The sequence below is a fragment of the Saimiri boliviensis genome, chromosome 3, assembly GCF_048565385.1.
Source record: "Saimiri boliviensis isolate mSaiBol1 chromosome 3, mSaiBol1.pri, whole genome shotgun sequence".
In the NCBI taxonomy this organism is placed as follows: Eukaryota; Metazoa; Chordata; class Mammalia; order Primates; family Cebidae; genus Saimiri; species Saimiri boliviensis.
This window is the reverse complement of record NC_133451.1, coordinates 145,712,731-145,732,809: the sequence shown is the minus strand read 5'-3', so window position 1 is coordinate 145,732,809 and position 20,079 is coordinate 145,712,731. Positions and strand designations below refer to the sequence as shown.

At 38.4% G+C, this 20,079-nt stretch overlaps 1 protein-coding gene across 4 annotated transcripts in view; it reads left to right on the top strand.

The window, feature by feature from the left end:
* Positions 1 to 20,079, top strand: part of GAB1 (GRB2 associated binding protein 1) — a 159,313-nt gene that overhangs the window by 75,961 nt on the left and 63,273 nt on the right. For all 4 annotated transcript variants that reach the window (XM_010338639.3, XM_003928018.4, XM_010338640.3 and 1 more), the window contains exon 2: positions 16,565 to 16,859. In XM_010338639.3, coding sequence (XP_010336941.1) covers positions 16,565 to 16,859 — 295 coding nt within the window. The remainder of the gene's footprint in view (positions 1 to 16,564; positions 16,860 to 20,079) is intronic.

Sequence of the window (20,079 nt, the reverse complement as noted above, 5' to 3'; positions counted from 1 at the left end):
TTTTGTTTTTCCACATTTTGGCAGTGCTTGCCCTTTTTGAAATTTTTCCTGCTCATAAGCTCTCCACTAGGGGGCAGACAGAATGGAGAAGAAAAGAAGCACCCCTATCAATACACTGCATTCAGTACACCTTTACATTACATGTTTGCTGCTCCTTCTGCATACTGTGGGGGCAAGTCTTTCCGTTCATTTGTCCTTATAAGGGCACTCAAAGTGATTTTTAGTATACTTATTTTTACATTTAAAATATAAACATATTTCCACAAGTTTAATGGTAATTTTAAAATTCATTGTCATAGTATTTTTTTATTGTTTTTCTAGTATGTCTACCAGTGAACCACTTAATAATGAACACTTAGTTGTTTATTGATAACTGTAATTATGATCTCCATAGGGTTTATCTTGTATAGTGCATTTGTTCACCCATCCACACTAAATTGAGTGTCTACATTTTTACTTTTTTTTTTTCTTCTTTTTTTTTTTTTTTGGACACTGGGTCTCACTCTGTCACTCACGGTGGAATGTAGTGGCGTGATCTCGGCTCACTGCAACCTCCGCCTCCTAGGTTGAAGCAGTTCTCATGCCTCAGTCTCCGCAGTAGCTCAGATTACAGGTGTGTGCCACCATTCCCGGCTCACGTTTTTGTATTTTTAGTAAAGACAGGGTTTCACCATGTTGGCCAGGCTGGTCTTGATCTCAAATGATCCACCCTCCTTGGTCTCCCAAAGTGCTGTGACTACAGGCATGAGCCACTGCAACCAGCCAGCCTGAGTCTCTACTTTTTGTCAGGCAGTGTACCCGGGTTAAAGTTTTGAGAATAGAGCAGTGAAGAGAGAGAGCCTGGTTGATTATGAAAACGGGGCAATTATGACTGCCCCCCTAAACCATTTGGTGAAAAGACTAGGCTGTAAGAGGAAACAGAAGAGATTCTTGATAGCTAATGCTGGGTGTTTTTTTATTTCTAGTTATTTCTTCTTAACAGCTCATAATGATTAGAATGCGATATGGAGCTGGAGTTGGGGCTTCAGTTTTAAGAGAATAAGCTCCTCCTCTTAATCTATGCCATGTCTAGGGAGGCTAGCGGAAGACTTTTTATTTTTTATTTTTCTTCCTTTACCTTTGCTCCAGCAAGAATCAAATCCAGTTACCAAGAATTTATTTACTTCAGCCAACCCAGGGTTACAGAATCTTTAGATGAAAATGTCATTGCTTGACTGGGTGCGGTGGCTCATGTGCCCAGCACTTTGGGCGGCCAAGGCAGGCGGATCACCTGAGGTCAGGAGTTTGAGACCAGGCTGTCCAATATAATGAAACCCCATCTCTACTAAAAATACAAAAAATTAGCTGAGTGTGGTGGCATGCATCTGTAGTCTCAGCTACTTGGGAGGCTGAGGCAGGAGAATCACATGAACCCAGAAGGTGGAGGTTGTAGTGAGCCAAGATTGTGCTATGTACTCCAGCCTGGGTAGCAGAGCAAGATTCCATCGCAAAAGAAAAAGAAAAGAAAAAAAGTCATTGCTTTGTCTTTTCGTGGTAAATTATTCAATAAAATATAGAATCGTGTTTTCCTTTTTATTTCTTTTTTATATGGTAAAATTTGTTTTAACTAGAGACGTTTTGTTTCTTCTCAGCTTTCTCTCTAGTTTGGAACAAATAGTTATCTTTGTAGATAACTGCAAGTAGGTTATCTCGTCTCTTAAGTTTTAAAGTATAAACACTTAAATTGCCTAGGAGTGAAGGTATATTTTTCTGAGACTGTCTTCAGGTTAACAATGCCTAACATAAATTGAAGTATCAAGAGACCTTTTTTTGGAATAAATTATTCATCTACTAGACTTAGTAACTCATTCCACACAGTATGAGATTGCAATTATTGGCAAATAAGGTGATTACATTTCTGTTGAGAGGATTATACAGATTTGTTTTAGTCATTATTTGCTTAGAGCATCAACTGCATTCTGTACCAAATTGGGCAAGGCCTAACAGAACATGCATTGAGTTATAATTAAATATCTTAAATGCTAGAATGTATTTGGGATGCTGTGTTAAGTTAGAAAGCAAATAAATACCTAGTGTTTTTATAATCATGAAATGCATTTTTTATGGGTTTCAGAAAGCATTTCAGTAAGGGCTTCATCTTTCCCTCTATAATTCTAACATGGTAAACAAGACCTAGAAAATGTCACAGAAGGTGGAAAATTAAGGAATTAAGAAGGTTCTGTGGCTCACGAAACCAAAGAGATATTCATCCTTATTTTAAAAACTAGCTGCTTAAAAGTATGTATCATATAAATAAAAGATTAGATGAGAATACGGAGAAATAGATTTTTTAATGGTGGTGGGATCATATACAATTTTCCCCTAACTTTTCAGTTGACGTTGTTGTTGCTAGTTGTTTATTAAAAATAATTTTGTTAAAGTACATGCCCATATGACTTACATGGTTTTTCTCTGGAGAACACTTTGCTTGGATATCACACAACCTTCAAAAAGAATAGACTCCATCACAGTACTTTAAGAGGCACAGACATGTAAAATTTATGATATATAGGTATAAGCTAAGCTTGTTGCAGGGGTTTTTCTCTTTAACAGCTGCTAAAATTTCAAGATTTCTTAGAATTAAATATGAGATAAAATTTAAACTAATGCTATCCAAAAAGTGATATCAAAGAATAACTTCACATAAATTATAGATACCAAATAAACTTTTGTCTACACTAATAAAATAATCCTTTGAATCCTTGATAATCTTAGAATAACTGCACTAGGCAATCCAGGTTGATTCAAGCATTATGGATTTGAGTTGGAAATCTTCCCCTGTGTTTGATTTAGAATTACCTAACTTTTTCAGGAAGAGAACAGTAAATAGAATTGTCATCTTTAACATGCCTACCCTTATGTACCAGTTGGGATGTAGGGACTTTTGTCTGCGTTCATAGCATATGTGTCTATGTTCCACTTGACTTCCTGTCTACTTTTCTCTATTGCACCAGCATCTGCAATCTTAGAAATGAGGAATGGGGGGATCACTGGATTGGAGAGGAGATGTGTTGAGTGGAAAAATGGAGGCCAAATATCTTCTTTCAGAATTTCATGAAGGTCAGGTCCCACCACAAGGAGTTGGAGATTTATGGTATTTTGGAGCTTTCTAATTAAATGAGGCAAGAGGTACCATCTTTTCCTTTCCTGTTCACCTTCCCCTCTGCTACCCTTCTTCATTCTAGTTAAATACCAGCAACTATATATTTAGAGTAAAATACTGAAATGTGAAATCCTGTGGTGAAATGTGGGATGTCCAGATGCCCGCTCTGAAAACCCAAAGCCAATCCCTGAGCTCCAAACTCAAGATTTATATTTAGAAGACAGTGCAGATCCTGTATTTTTAAAATGCTGTAAACATGTTTATATGGTTATTTTTAGCTTTTACAGACTTTAGTGAACTTCCAAGTTGGCAAGTCAGACACAGTCGGTTGTTGTCTGTTACCTCAGATGGCAGCAGTTGGTGAATGACTCTGGTTGTCTCACTGGGTTTCTAACATGTTTAAAGCAGATGAGTGTATAAGTTATCTTGTGTCAACCGCACATGGTCTGTCTGTCTATCTCTCTGTCTGTCTGTCTGGGTGATTGTATTATGATACATAGTGTACTTGTTTTCTTTTTTCTTCTTCTTCTTTTTTTTTAAGCTTTTATGAACTGGTAACAATTTTGCTTGGAGCTCAAGATGAGTTGGGTCCTGCCAGATGGCACTGTTATTTCGCTGGCAGAAGTAGCTCGTCATTTTCTGTTTTCCTTCAACACTTCTCTCTTTGTCCTCAAGCATTAAATCATGAACATACAAATCCTTATAGCCGCTGTTATTTTCAGTCCATTGTATCTGCTTCCTGTTGACCAAAGGTTGTAAAGCTTGGGTACTGGAGAGCGAGATGAAAGTTGACAGGAAAAAGAAAGCTGGGCTCATTTTAGGGCCAAACACCATACAGTGGTCAAGATGGCACTTGGATTTATTGAAAACAAAAAGAAATAAATAGGCAATCGTTTTTCTTGTATGATGGGATCATTATCTGCATGGTGCATCCATGAAGAATTGTTTTCCCCCAAGAATCGTGTTTTATGAAAGTGTGACCCCCTAGCCCTCGTGAGGAAAGAGGGAGATGGGCTGAGCCTTCCACAGTTTCATCAGAGACCTTGATTTCGTTATCTGTGCCATAATTTTTCTCTTGCATTCAACCTTGTACTTAGTTCTCTTTGGATGAAGTTACTCATTCTTGCTTATTGGACTAAATGTAGTTTATAGTGAGTGGCTCCAGAATACGTAATTTATCTTTTTGGAAGGATATCTTTCTAAAGAAACTTTTTTACTGCCATTTATCTTGTTCTGGAAGCTTTAGACTGAGTTTTCTCTTCAGAAGAAAATGATATTTAAGAATTATTTTGGCTTTTTACATATAAAACATAATTATGGAAATTTGAAATTTGATTTTTAAGACTTCAGTGCTTTCCCTCTACTTCTTAATGTGAAAGTGTTGTTTTTAAACAGTGATCCAAGAATTAATATAGCAGTGTTTTATTTTGTTGTAAATTGTGAATGTTCAATAAACTAAGAAAAGAAAATGGGAATGTTTTTTATGTTTTCCTGGAGACTCAAAACAGCAGTTCTAACCCAGAAATAATTATTTTGGATTGGATAGCTGAACACAAAATAGAATTTAGAAATCAGTTCATTTTTTGAAGATAAATATTCATTGAAAAATTCTAGATTCTTATTAGTGTATTTTTTTAATGATCAATTTTATTTAAGCAAGCATTTCTTTTCCTAATCATGATAATAACAGTATACATGAGACACAATTTTAGGGTAGAGTAAGTTTGTGGAACACAATGAAACTGGGAAATAGGCCCAGATACTCATTAGGATCTCAGACACAACTGCTTACAGTAGCATTACACAATTTAAATATTTGTTGTGGATTATCTTATTAGAGCTGTACCCTCTTCAGCAACTGATATTGCTTGTCCCTTAAGTTGAAGAAATGTCCTTTAAAACTGCACTGTCAGCCTGGGCAACTTACTGAGACCTCATCTCTACCAGAAAATAAGTTAGCCAGGCGTGGTGACATGCATCTGTGGTCCCAGCTTCTGGAGAGGCTGAGGTGGGACAATTGCTTGAGCCCAGGAGGTCGATGCTGCCGTGAGCCATGGCTGCGCCATTGCACACAACCTGGGCAACAGAGTGAGACCCTGTCTCAAAACCAAAAACCAAAACCTGCATTGTCCATATGATAGCTTCTAGACACATGTGGCTAAATTTATGTTAAATAAGTTAGAAAATCCGTTCCTCAATTGCATCAGCCACTTTACAGGTTTTGTAGTCACATGTGGCTGGTGAATCCTATGGTGGTCAACACAACCATTTCCATTATCACAGTTCTGTCAGACAGCACTTCTCTAAAACTGCAATTAGAATTTGCCTCTGTGTGCGAAACTTTTGTGTCTTTAATTTGAGAGGTGATGTGAATTTTCTACTGCATAAACAACAATGTTTATTTTCTCATGGTCTTGTTTTATATATATATATATATATATAAAATTGCACTTTATATTTTCTCATGGTCTTGTTCTTTATTTAAATAAGATGTTATTAAATGTCGAATGGACATTGACATTATACTTTATAGCATATGCCATTTTGTCCTTATTCTCTGTAATGACGTTACATTCTACCCTCTGAGAAGTCATTATAGACACTGGGAAGTCATTATAGACACACACACACACACAAATGTATGGATATACAGAGAGAGACTATATAACTATATATATGTATACATACACACATACACACATAAAAATGCTAACAAATGATGTTCAGTGACTAAAATGTGTGGACCTTCTCATAGTACTGTAGTCACTGTGCACCTAATATTAGCATATTGGCACAGTTTCATTTCCAGGGTTCATATTGACTTATTCCCTGATTAAGTTAGTTTCACTTTTTGTTCACTGAGCCTTGTGGGCTGGATATTTGAGAGTTTATGGCTGAATTCTTATAACAATAAGAAAACCCACTATTGGTTTGTTGCGTCATCCATTATAACTGAAGACCAAGTTAGTGAATAACAGAGGAAGCATCATCAACAAATGAATGAAGACATTCATTGATTTGTTCATTTATTCAGGTAACAGTTATCACCCATGCCTTTTTGTTTTTTGTTTTTTTTTTGTTTGTTTGTTTGTTTTTTGAGATGGAGTTTCGCTCTTGTTACCCAGGTTGGAGTGCAATGGCACGATCTCGGCTCACCGCAACCTCCGCCTCCTGGATTCAAGCAATTCTCCTGCCTCAGCCTCCTGAGCTGGGATTATAGGCAGGCGTCACCACGCCCAGCTAATTTTTGTATTTTTAGTAGAGACGGGGTTTCACCATGTTGACCAGGATGGTCTTGATCTCTTGACCTCGTGATCTGCCCACCTCGGCCTCCCAAAGTGCTGGGATTACAGGCTTGAGCCATCATTCCCGGCTCACCCATGCCTTTTAACCACCAAGTACTTGTATACTGTGCACTATGCTGAACACTTAAAGAGGAATAAGACAGAGTCTTGGGGAACAAAAGTAGCTGTACAAAGGGTTGATTGAAATGCCGAGGGAGAGTGCCATGATGGAGGTTTGCATGAGGTGCTGTGGACATCCCGGAGTAGTCAGCTTGATCTCTCTGAAGTGACAGGAGAGCCAGAATTTGCAGAAAGAAAGATATTGCCAATATTCCTTCACACCAAATTCCATCTACTTCAAATGGAAAAGATCAGTTTCTTATCATGATTTCTCAGTATTTTGGAAATTTTGCAAACCATGGGGAGAAAAAAAAACTCTTTAAGAAGATGTCATTCCTTAGCATCACTTTGATGGCTGTGTAAGACTCCTGTATGGTGATATATCATAGTTTATTTACTCAGTTTCCTACAGTGACTAACCATTTGGGTTTGCCCAGGACTGAGCCATTTTCTAGGATGTGGAAATTTCAAAGCTAAAAACAGGACAGTCTTAGAAAAACTGGGATAGTTGATTAACTTACCTTCTACTGAATATTTAGATTGTTTCAAATGTTTACTTACAGAAACAATACTGCGCTGAATATTTTGGTGCCTAGGTATTTAGCCACATTTTTGCATTATTTACTTTGCTGAGATTCCTAGAAATGGAATTAATGGTTCAATGACTATAGACATGTGTTGGAGCTCATGGCATTGCCCATGGCTTTTTATTGGCATTTTTTGTTGTATTCAGCTAGATTGGTAGGAGTCTGCTTGGACATTTGCACCACTTCTGCCTCCACAAGTTCTTAGGGAGATGAGCAGAAGACAGAGGTAGGTATATACTTGTACTTCACTAGCTGCAACTCGTGTTCCAAATTTCTAGCTGGCCCCATTGTATGTAAACTCCAACTGACTCTTGTCTTGGACAGAAGTAGGCCGAAAGCCAGTCTCAAAAGATGGTGTGAACTCCATACCCCCATTTTCCTATGCCTACATCCTGACCTGAGCTCACTGACTGACTGCACATGGCGGTAAGAAAAGGGCAAGATCCAGTGGACCCAAGGCCAGTGGCCTTTCTTCCCAGTACACACTGAGCTGTAAGTCACCCCAGGCCACTGTCCTACTCACATGGAACATTGTGTTTAATTAACTTTGTTCGGCTCCTAGCCAGTTTCTCACTTTTCCAGCCTCCTCTTGGTTAGGGTAAGGAAGCCTGCAAAACCACCAGTTAGAGTGTGGGCACAGCCCCAACAATTGGGAATATGAGGAGAGAAGTGAAATGGTACTTTTTGTGTGTTTGTGTGTGTTGCCCAGGCCAGGGTGCAGTGGCTATTCACAGGCATTATCCCACTACCGATCAGCACAAGAGTTTTGACCTGTTCTGTTTCCTACCTGGGCTGGTTCACCCCTCCTTAGGCAACCTGGTGGTCCCTGCTCCCTGGAGGTCACCATATTGATGCCGAACTTACTGTGGACACCTGATTGGCATAGCACACTAAAGGTCAGAACTCCTGGGCTCAAGTGATCCTCCAGTCTCAGCCTCCAGAGTAGTTGAGACTATAGGTATGTGCCCAGCAAAATGGTACTTTCAAGTAAAAATACACTCAACTTGCCCCACAATGCTATATTGAGAATTAATACGGCCATGAGGTGACATACTTTACAGTGGAACTTAATAAATAAATTTCCTTAATTGGGGTCCAAGGCAGACCAGCTTCATACCAAATTCTTCTCTGTAGTAAGATGTATTAAAATCAGGTCCTATTTTCAGGGCTCTTAACATGTTAACAGGGATCCTGTGAACCCTTGAAACGGTACAATATTACCCACATGGCTTTTTTCTAAGAAAAGTTTCTATTGCTTTAATCAGATGCTCAAAGCAGTTTATGACCCAGAAAAGGTTTAAGAACCACCTGTGTATATTAAATTCTAAGGAGCTATTTTTTTTTTTTTGGCTTTCTGTTTATGTAGTGCTTATGCCTAGGGTTTTATGTAGTGTTTATTCGTAGGCTTTGAGGTAGGCATTAATTTAGCAGTAGTTTCAACAAGTAAAGTAAATGTACTATTATTGATAATCCAAAATTCCTTAAGTCTTTCCAGCTACTGTAGTATTTCTGAGTTAAATTTTATTTTTTTCTTCTCATGAAATTGTTTTATTTCCAACTAATTTGTTGTATCCAGGCAATGTATATAAACTCTAATATTTTAAGTTTATGGAACAGTGAAAGCTTAGATCTAAGCAATGTTCTGCATTATTTTCAGTGTATTCTTTTGTTTATATTACTAAGCTAAAGTTAGCTCGGATAGCACAGGCTAAAAAATGGTGACAATAGTTTGAAAACAGGAAATTTTAGGCTTGTGTGTGTTTGGAACAGATGATCATAATGATAGAGCCAGTGGAGTGGAAACTTCCACCGAGCCTGTTTTTTCCTTATTTTGCTCTATGAGAAAAGATGGTGCTTCCTGGAAAACAACTCAAGTCTTTTAAAGCAAATGGTTTTCCTTTGTCCCTGCTTCATGGTTAATTTGTTTTTCTTTATTTTATTTACCCTAGTAATAGTATTATGGAAGTATTTTTAATAGCCAAAGTAATTCCCAAAGTGCTTATTTTAGATATTTAAATATCTAAATGTGTTACCATTTACTGCATGGTTTTTAAAGAAAATTAAAGCAATATATTATAATGATTTAAGGAAAGAAAAATAAATTTATACCTCTATTTTAAGTGTTCCCAACTTTCCTTATTTGTTTGTTTAACCCCCTAAGTGTCAGTCTTTAAAACAAAGTCGTTACTCTTTATCTGTCTAGGCTATTTCCTGGCTAAGGCTCCTTCCACATGTGTCCCGGAATTCTATATTTAAAAGAAAGGTTAAATATCTATTCACTAACTGCAGAGTAATAAAATAGCATTTCCCTATATATACATAAACTTTTTGTTTTGTACACATCATTCCTAGATTATTTTAAACATGTAATTTTTAAAATTATAAAAACGATAAATGGAAACATTTTGAAAAAATAAAAAGTATATAAAATATAAATATGAAACTCCTCTGGCCCTTTCATGCCTATTTGCTAGTCATCACAGTGAACAACTTCATATGTGTCCTTCCAGACCTGTTCTCTAAATATAGTTTATGTTTGTACAAACACACAATTTGTGCTTGTGCTGTGTTGGTACAAACACACAGTTATTTCACATAAATGGAATTATATGCCATATGTACAATTCCACACCTTGGTTTTTTTTTTTTTTTTTTTTAAATAACTATCTTGGGGGCATTGCTCCTGTATATAGATCTGTCTCACTTTTTGAATGACTTGCCTAGCTTTATTGTGTAGGTGTCCCGTAGTTTATTTGACCATTATTCTGCTGATAAAATTAGATTACAACCTATCTAATCAAAAATAGCATTTTCATCTTGTGAAACACACATCTTAACCCTGACATCTTACAGATTTCTGCGAGTGTATTGAAATTTCGAATTCTAAAGAAGTCACAGTAATGGTCTTTCCTTAAATATCAGTTGCGAAATACCTTTTAAGAGATTTCAAAATAAAAAATTTCAGTGTACTTTTCCCCCCACGCTTAAGAAAAGGAAAGGTTAGTAAAATTACAGTGATGAGCCTTCCTGGAAGAAGAGCATTTGGCTCAGGAATGTAGAAAGTGTTGCTCTTCAGCTATCTGGATGAAGTATACTTTGTTAGGGTTTAACAACTATGGAGAGACTCCAGGATGCAGTGATCAGAGTTCTTTTTCAAGTGCTTAAGTGAATGGGCTTGTTAGAGTTGAAAGGAGCTGGAGCTGATGCCTTCTCTCAGGGGAAGTTGAGGAAAGCTTTAAAGAACTGGTCTTGAGCTAGATCTTGAAGGATGAGTAGAAGCTCATGGTGAGGGAGATAAGGTGTTTCAGACTGAAAAAGCAACAAGGACCATGTGGGTGCTGTCTGAGGCCATCTGTGGAGGTGAGAGTTTGGAGAGATGAGACAGATAAGTGTGGTTTGGAAGAACCTTGTATGCCATCTTGCTGAAGGAGTTTGGACTTTAATAACGATGTTGAACTTACTCGCCCCCGCACCTCGAAATCTTTCCATTTAATCTCAGTGGCTCTCTGTGATGATCATTCATCTCACCAAAAAAATAATAATAATAAAATAAAAATAAAAATAAAAATAAATTTTTTTGAGGCAAGGATAAAAATATAGAAGCTCTCATACTATTTATGCATTACAGGGATAGCGGCATGACTGCAATCCGGCCAGTCCATTCAAGAAATGGTCAGGCAAGGGTAGAGGTGTGTAAACAAATTAATTTGTTTTTAAAACTCTACAGACATATGAGAGGTGTTTTTAAACATCATTTTAAAAGAAACATTCTTTTTTTTTTTTTGAGACGGAGTTTCGCTCTTGTTACCCAGGCTGGAGTGCAATGGCGCGATCTCGGCTCACCGCAACCTCCACCTCCTGGGTTCAGGCAATTCTCCTGCCTCATCCTCCTGAGTAGCTGGGATTACAGGCACGTGCCACCATGCCCAGCTAATTTTTTTTGTATTTTTAGTAGAGACGGGGTTTTACCATTTGACCAGGATGGTCTTGATCCCTTGACCTCGTGATCTACCCGCCTCGGCCTCCCAAAGTGCTGGGATTACAGGTTTGAGCCACCGCGCCCGGCCTCAAAAATTTTTGATTGCATATTTAGCAGATACTGAGCACCTCCTTGGGTTGCTCAGGGAATAGGAAAGACGAAAGGTTAAAACGGCTCCAGCCCTCTGTACTTTCAATTGTACAGATATCAAATGATTTAGGAACAAGGTAGAAATGGAGAGCTGAGAGCCAGCTCAGGGATGGTGCCCCAAAAAGGACTGAGCTGAATCTAGGGGGTAGATTTTGTGCCGAGGGGCCAAAGGCAGGACAGAGCAGAGTGTTTGGAAACTGCAGGCATTTCCAATGTGGTTGCAAGGCAGAGAGGCAAGATGTGAGGCTGGAGAGATTTATGGGTGGAGATGAGGCAGGAGTTGTTTGAAGGGTCCTGTGTACCCTGCTGGAGTTTGGGTTTTATCCTATAGCAGAGGAAGCAGTCACTGAGCATAGGGAATTGGATTCAGATTTTGGTAATTTTAAGTTACTCCAAAATGCAGACTTAACTGTTGACTTCTTGTAAAGGACATTATTTGTTCAACTCAAAATTGGAGCGACTATTGAACAAAAGAAATTACTGCAAAATAAGTTTTTTCATAGTCCTTCTCAACTATGCAGACATCTTGCAAATTTCCATTTCTTCATTACTTGTAATGGAAGTCTAATCATTACAATGATTTTTTTGTGAATTTTGTTTAAAATTACTTTGAGTATTTGGTTCTGAAGGTTTCTAGAAAGTGTCCTTTTTGTCTGCTACTGCTTTGCAGGACTGGCAAGGCAGTGTACGGCTTTCTCTGGAGCTACCAAGGCAGCAAGGATAAAAATAGGACAAACTTTAAGAATCTCAGATATTTTCAGATAACAAAGACTGATTTATGTGGGCCCGTTTTGTGCTCTGACAAAACATAGAGACACTTTTGTGCTGTGATTAGCAAGGGTGCTGATGTCAGTTCTCTTGTCGAGCATCAAGCTTTATTCTGTGGCTAAATTGTGCTTTGTACCATAATCCAGAGAACCTTTGTATCTGCTTTATTAAAGTGTGTAGTTTATGTAATTGCTTTTGTTTTCCAGTTTAATCTGTGCCAGATTCAATGAGGGTGACTCATTTTGTGACTGAGACAAACATTCACATTTGGACCATGTTAAAAATAAATAAATAAATGGCAGGTGCTACTTGGCTAAATTCTGTGTTTTAATGCTGTAATTTCCTGCCATAAGGGTTCATGTCTTGTATAATGTCTACTCAGCCTCTGTAATCACTAGCCCAGTACATCTAGTGCACCTCAATTCATTGCTACTCATTTCTTGATTATTTATTTTAGTTCCTAAGGGCTTTTTGAATTTTAACAATGTGATTTCAACAGGGAAGCCAAGGAATGGCTGAGGAGGGAGCTACAGTTAGCTGGAAAACAAAGAATGACACATAAGCTGTAGCAAAAGGACATGCTGCTTGCTTTTCTGGTTTTTCTATTTTCCCTAGATGTTTCATGCCTGTGTTTTGGTAAAGTTATCTTAGTTATGTTTATTTTATTATCTATATATTCAGTATTGGAGCTCCTTTTCTCAAGTGGAAGATAATTTGGGAAAGCACTCTTTTCATTGTGGCCCATGTATCAAAGCTAATCTCAAAAATTTTACAAGTCTGTTCTCTCAGGAAAATTCTATTATTGTACAAATATCCTATGTACCAGATCCTGTGCTATGGCAAATAACGCAGATGTGGTCACTATCTTCTTGAACTTTTCAGTCTGTTTGGGGAGTTAGATGCTATACAAATAAATACAAAGAAAAATTGAATTGCAAAATTACACAAATCACTACATAGGTAAGAAATAGGGTCTCTAGGGACTGGGCGCAGTGGCTCAAGCCTGTAATCCCAGCACTTTGGGAGGCCGAGGCGGGTGGATCACGAGGTCAAGAGATCGAGACCATCCTGGTCAACATGGTGAAACCCCGTCTCCACAAAAAATAAAAAAAATTAGCTGGGCGTGGTGGCGCGTGCCTGTAATCCCAGCTACTCAGGAGGCTGAGGCAGGAGAATTGCCTGAACCCAGGAGGCGGAGGTTGCGGTGAGCCGAGATCACACCATTGCACTCCAGCCTGGGTAACAAGAGCGAAACTCCATCTCAGAAAAAAAAAAAAAAAAAAGAAATAGGGTCTCTAAAACTGTGCTTCTTCTTACCTATTATTTTACGTTACCTTGGAGTTGGTTGTGTTGAGGGTGTTCAGGGAAGAGAAGCCCTAAAGGTTGGAGTTGGCCAGGCAAAAAGTGAGGGAAAGAATGTAATGTATTTAGGGAAAAACATGTGCAAAGCCCGAGGCAGGTAAGAGTTTAGCCTTCTATAAACCCTATTATTGGAGGGGAAAAGTGACAGTTGATAAAAATTGAGAGAAAAAAGACAAGAAACTGTACCTAAAAGATGAACTATGCAAGCACAGCAATACAGTAGTATTTATTAATATCATAGGGACAAATGACACTCCATACAGTACAACAGCCTCTGAGAGCCTCCTGAAGTACAGTATAGAAAGGGATGCCTATAATACTTAGTCTGAATCATTGGAGAATGGATTATGTTTGGTGAAGTATGTAGTAAGGCATTTTAGAAAGATTTGCATGCAAGACAATAAAGTTTTAAAAAGTCATTACGCAGCCATAAAAAACGACGAGTTTGTGTCCTTCAAAGGGACATGGATGAATCTGGAAACCATCGTTCTCAGCAAACTGACGCAAGAACAGAAAACCAAACACCGCATGTTATCACTAATAGGCAAGTGTTGAACAATTAGAACATGTGGACACAGGGAGGGGAGCATCACACACTGCGGTCAGTTGCGGGGGGCTAGGGGAGGGACAGTGGGAGGGTAGGGAGGGTAGAGACAGATAACGAGGGGAGAAATACCAGATACAGGTGATGGGGGGATGAAGGCAGCAAACCACCTTGCCACGTATATACCCATGCAACAGTCCTGCATGAGCTGCACGTGTACCCCACAACTTAAAGTACAATTAAAAAAAAAAAGTCATTTCTGTTTTTAAAGATGAAGCTTCACCATCTTGAGAAGTCACTAACTCAAAGATATGATTTCTTGAGGGTCCAACATAAATAACATAATATTCTGTATTCTTTTGCTTTACTTCTGCATTACTTTTTAAGGCTTACTGCTTGATAGGGAAGTATCCATAGAGGCATAATTTTACTAAGAGATGATATTTATTTTGCAGTGAATAGATGCATATTAAATGGATTTTTATAGTCCAAAAATAGCACTAAAATCATGTGAATCTAACACTTTATGACTTTTCAGTATTATCTAAAACATCTATAGGACTCTACCCTGCCTTCTCCTTAGACATGAATTATTTACTGTTTCCTTTGAGCTACTTGAAGAATGAGAGGTTAATTTAAAATTAAAGACCTAATGATATTAAAGACCTATATAATGTTTGTAGGCCTTTGAAATTTCTCTAGTAATCCTCTTGTTAAAGGATTGCCTAAGTTTTTCTATAGAGGAAGGCCCGTTCATTTAGCAATAGTTCTGCAGACGTTTTGTCTGGGTTGCTGTAGTCTCAAGTATTTTCATGTATGTTAAATATTTTTGTCACAATTAGCCAATTCTTTGAAGGTAGGAATAATGAATTATATACTTGTTTTTCTTCCAACAAGTAGCAAAGGGAATGTTTTATTCCTTTGGGGTTCATAAGATGTCTTGTTTCTGAGTACTTCCACTTCCCAGGATGTCCCCGCTCCCTGCTTCTTTTTTTTCTTTTCTTTTTTCTTTTTTTGAGGAGTCTTGTTCTATCCAGGCTGGAGTGCAGTGGTGTGATCTCAGCTCACTACAACCTCTGACTCCTGGGTTCAAGCAATTCTCCTGCCTCAGCCTCCTGAGTAGCTGGGATTACAGGCACCTGCCACCACGCCCAGCTAATTTTTGTATTTTTTTGATAGAGGTGGGCCAGGCTAGTCTCGAACTCCTGACCTCAAGTGATCCGCCCACTTAAGCCTCTCAGTGTTCTGGGATTACAGGCATGAGCCACAGCACCTAGCCTGAGTGTCCTGTTGAGGCAGTCTTACCTAGAATGTTCAATCTGAAGCAGAGAATGTCTCTTGGTAAATGACTGAGACTTGCTAAAATAGGCCTCTTAACTATCTAGCTGCTTCCCTGAGGAAGAACTTCGAAGAAGAGTAAGGTGTAAATTTGTTTCCAGGCTCAGATGTTGGGATTTAAGGCTGACGAGGAAGGCTGTTTGTCATCTGGTTCTGCTTTTATTATTTGGTGAATATAGATTTAGGGAGGGAGCTAGTAAAATAATTTTTAGGCTTCTCTAGGTGTAGTATTAAACTCAGAATTTATCAGAATTTGTGGAAGGGGTATGTGGTAAGTGTAGCCCAGATTGCCCATGTATATTTGTTGGGAAGAGGAGGAGAAATATTAAGAGTTAAATCCCATATTCAAGAATACAGGTCTTATTCGTGTAGTGTTTGAACAACAGGCTGTGTGGCTAAAAGAGAGACACAATCAATTGCTTCCCAGGCAAGAAGCCAGAAAAAGCTTTGAAACCCTTTTTCCCCTCCCTACTCCTTGCCACTACATCTAAAAAAAAAAAAAAAAAGAGAGAGAGAGAGAGAGAAATCTTTTAAATGTTTAAAATCTGCAAGTTTTATGAAGAAGCAGCTTTATGTGTATTCTTTATGTCATGATATTAACCCATGAAAATCTGTTGCTTTTTAAAAAATTGTGGCAAAATATGTGTAACATAAAATTTATTTTAACTTCTTAACTCATAGTTCACTAGCATTAAGTATTAATACATTCACAGTGCCATTGCAACCGTGGCCACCATCATCTCCAGAACTTTATCTTCTTCAACTCAAACTCTAGGCCCATTAAATGCTATAATAACTCTCCATTCCCCACCCCACCCGCAGGCCCTGACAACCACCCTCCTGCTTTCTGTCTGTATGAATTTGACTACTCGAACTACCTCATATATGCAGAATCATACAATATTTGTCTTTTTATGACTGGCCATTTCACTTAGCATAATGTCCAGCTTCATTCTTTTCCACATGGATTTCTAGTTTTCCCAACACTGTTTGTTGAAGCCATAACTTTTTTATATTTAGTAAAAACTAAATCTTCCTTGATTTATTGCCTTGATATTATATAGTAGGAAATTTAAGAGAAGATACGGAATATATATACATTATTAAGTTAATTGAGGTATCAGTAAACTTTGCCTTTCAGAGTGGCAGATTATTCTGTGGTTAAACACACACACACACAAACACACTGACTTTCTGTAGACAATGCATTTGTAAAATTCGTTTGATAAATGTGCATCTTATTGAAAACATTATCTCAATGCTGAATGGATATTTTTGTTTTGTTTCTAGGCATGGAAGCGGAGATGGTTCGTGTTACGCAGTGGCCGTTTAACTGGAGATCCAGATGTTTTGGAATATTACAAAAATGATCATGCCAAGAAGCCTATTCGTATCATTGATTTAAATTTGTGTCAACAAGTAGATGCTGGATTGACATTTAACAAAAAAGAGTTTGAAAACAGCTACATTTTTGATATCAACACTATTGACCGGATTTTCTACTTGGTAGCAGACAGCGAGGAGGAGATGAATAAGTGGGTTCGTTGTATTTGTGACATCTGTGGGTTTAATCCTACAGAAGAGGGTAAGTTTAAGATATTACCATTCAACCTGAATTGTTCTTTTCTGCTACATTTCTAGAAATGTCATACAATTCTTTGTTATCTTAGTTACACAATATAATGTTTTATTTTTATAATAGGAACTTGACATTTGGAAAAAGCACTGAATCCTTTAATTAGTTTGGGGAGAAATGTTTTACAAGTTTTAGAGAGACAGACTTAGACATTGTGAGGCAGTTTCTACATAATTATCCTGAGGTAGAAGGTAACAAGAAGACATTTAAGAAATTTATTGAGTTCCAATAAAAATACTCAATTTAACCATGTAACACTATTGATATTTGACTATTTTTTACCTATTAAAAAAACACTTTTATGTAGCTCAACCCAATTCTTTAGGTGATACTTAAAAATATATTTTAAAACTGTATTAGATTGTGGCCAGGCACAGTGGCTCATGCCTGTAATCCCAGCACTTTGGGAGACTGGTGGATCACTTGAGGTCAGGAGTTCAAGACCGGTCTGGCCAACACAGCAAACCCCATCTCTACTAAAAATACAAAATTAACCAGGCATGGTGGCACACGCCTGTAGTTCCAGCTACTCAGAAGGCTGAGGCAGGAGAATCACTTGAACCCAGGAGACAGAGGCTACAGTGAGCTGAGATTGCACCATTGCACTCCAGCCTGGGTAACAGAGCAAGACTTTGTCTCCAAAAACTAGATTAGATATCCCATTTATGCGTAGTATTCCATTATTGGAACACTAAGCATGTGGGAGTTATTTATATCCTACTGCTCAAGGTCATCGCCAAAGTCTGATTGCAGAAATTCAAAAAATTACAACCTCAGACATAAATGGGTTATGAAGTTAGGAAATAGCCAAGCTGATTATCATTACCCATGAAATGCAAGTGAGAATCCGTCACAAAACACAATGAAAAAGTACCAAACAAATGAATTACTTAGTACTGGTCCTACAAGGAACATGGAGGAAGGAAGAAGGACTCAAGGTTTGGGTAAGAGGTAGTGAAGGAAAGATTTTGAAATGAAAGTAAATTGCAAAATGTAGGCTTTTGACAGAAATAGTATTTCTGTGTAAATGAAAGGAGGGATACTGAACCCTCCAGGCTTAGGGACTTGGGAAAGAAAGGATCCAGAGAAGGAATCAAATTTTACTTGACAGGAGCAGGAGGGCTCTGAATGAAAAAGGCTCAGGGATAGTTGCTTAGAGATCTTGAATGAGGAACTGAGATTTGGGGTGCCCATTCTGGAAAGAGCTGAGTGACTAGAGGGTTCAAGAAGAATTTTACAAGTGGAATTTTACTTCAGGTACTTTTTAATTTTTTTTTTTTTTTTGAGATGAGTCATCAGTTTGTCGCCTAGGCTGGAGTATAGTGGTGCGATCTCGGCTGACTGTAACCTCTGCCTCCCAGGTTCAAGCGATTCACATGCCTCACCCTCCCCAGTAGCTGGGATTACAGTTGTGCACCACCATGCTGGGCTAATTTTTTATATTTTTAGTAGAGATGGGGTTTCACCATGTTGGCCAGGCTGGTCTCAACTACTAGCCTCAAGTGTTCCACCCGCCTTGGCCTCCCAAAGTGTTAGGATTACAGGCTTGAGCCACCACACCTGACCTTGGGTTCTTTTTTTTTTTTTTTTTTTTTTTTTTTTTTTTAAGACGGAGTTTCACTCTTGTTACCCAGGCTGGAGTGCAATGGCGCGATCTCGGCTCACGCCTCCTGGGTTCAAGCAATTAAGCAATTCTCCTGCCTCAGCCTCCTGAGTAGCTGGGATTACAGGCACACGCCACCATGCCCAGCTTATTTTTTGTATTTTTAGTAGAGACAGGGTTTCACCATGTTGACCAGGATGGTCTCGATCTCTTGACCTCGTGATCCACCTGCCTCGGCCTCCCAAAGTGCTGGGATTACAGGCTTGAGCCACCGCGCCTGGCTCTCTCTGCTTTTTCTTTTTAAACAAACACTAAACACGTAGGTAGGATTCCAGTACAAAGTAGCTTTGTAGAGCCAAGAATCAGAAATAAAGGTGAACCGAGGTCTTTGACCTTTTCATCTTTGTGATGAAAAGGTTATACTCACATTTAGAAGTGTGCATTTCCGAACATCTCCATTTAGGAGTGCTGTAGATTCCTTGAGGGGTGGAAAATTGTGTTAATAATCAACACCAAGATGGGGATTGGAGTGGGACTAATCATCTCTAATGAGCTCAGGCCAGCGTGCTGCTTCCTCTCTGGCCAGTCAGCAGCCCTGGAGAAAGGAGCCTGCCAGGGCTGGGGTTTGCCCAGTGGGGTCGGGGAAACCCCTTGATGAGGGAGTTCAGAATCCCATGGGACAGCACTCTACAAGAGAAGGAGAAATCCAGCTTAGCTGGAAGGGGGCTGATGAAATGGAAATCTTCAGCAGAGCTCTGGTGATTAAAAGTCTCAAGAAGTTGTTTCACAGGAGGAATTAAGGCTTCATTTGTTTTCGTGAAATTACTAAATATGGTCACAGTGTAAGTGGGCATGGGGGTGCTACTTCTAACTTGAGTTAAAACCCTTTCCTTTTCTGCTTGCATTTATATTTATATTTGAGTGCAGTGGAGGGTTTCAAAGTTAAAATTACAAATAAAATAGCTCTGTTTTTAATGGTTAACAACTAGTCAGTAATGATAATTATTGGATTTAGACAGCACGTTAGTTTTATTATGTAATGGATTATCTGTTAATTTGTCATTTTATTATCTTCTTGTTCCTTTGCCTGTTGCCTTTTCAATGTAGAATTTGTTTTGGGAGGGGACATAAGAACAGACTTTTGTCTCTTGCTTGTCTGTATAGATTGAGCTGATCCAAAAAGCTAAATCATAGATGTTCTTCCACCTCTCTTCTTTTTACAATGCTCCTAAATGTATTTACAAAGGAAATGAGATGTTCTCGTAGAGGAGGTATTCTTCAGTCAAGGAATGTGAGTCTAATTTTTTTGAAGCCCATTCAAGGATGGGTAAAGTTGAGAACCCAGAATAAGAATTTCTAACGCTCAATTGTCTGAGATTAACTTTGCAAGTTTTAAGGCACAGCGTCGTGTCTATCTGGCCACCTTAGAACGATTCTTATCATTTGGGAGCTTGACAAACAGCCACTCAGCTTTGGGAAGGAAAGCTTGGTGTGCTTTTAGAAAATCGATTGATTAGTTCGCCAAATTATTTGAGTTTACTGACACTACTAGGCTGTGGAAATTCA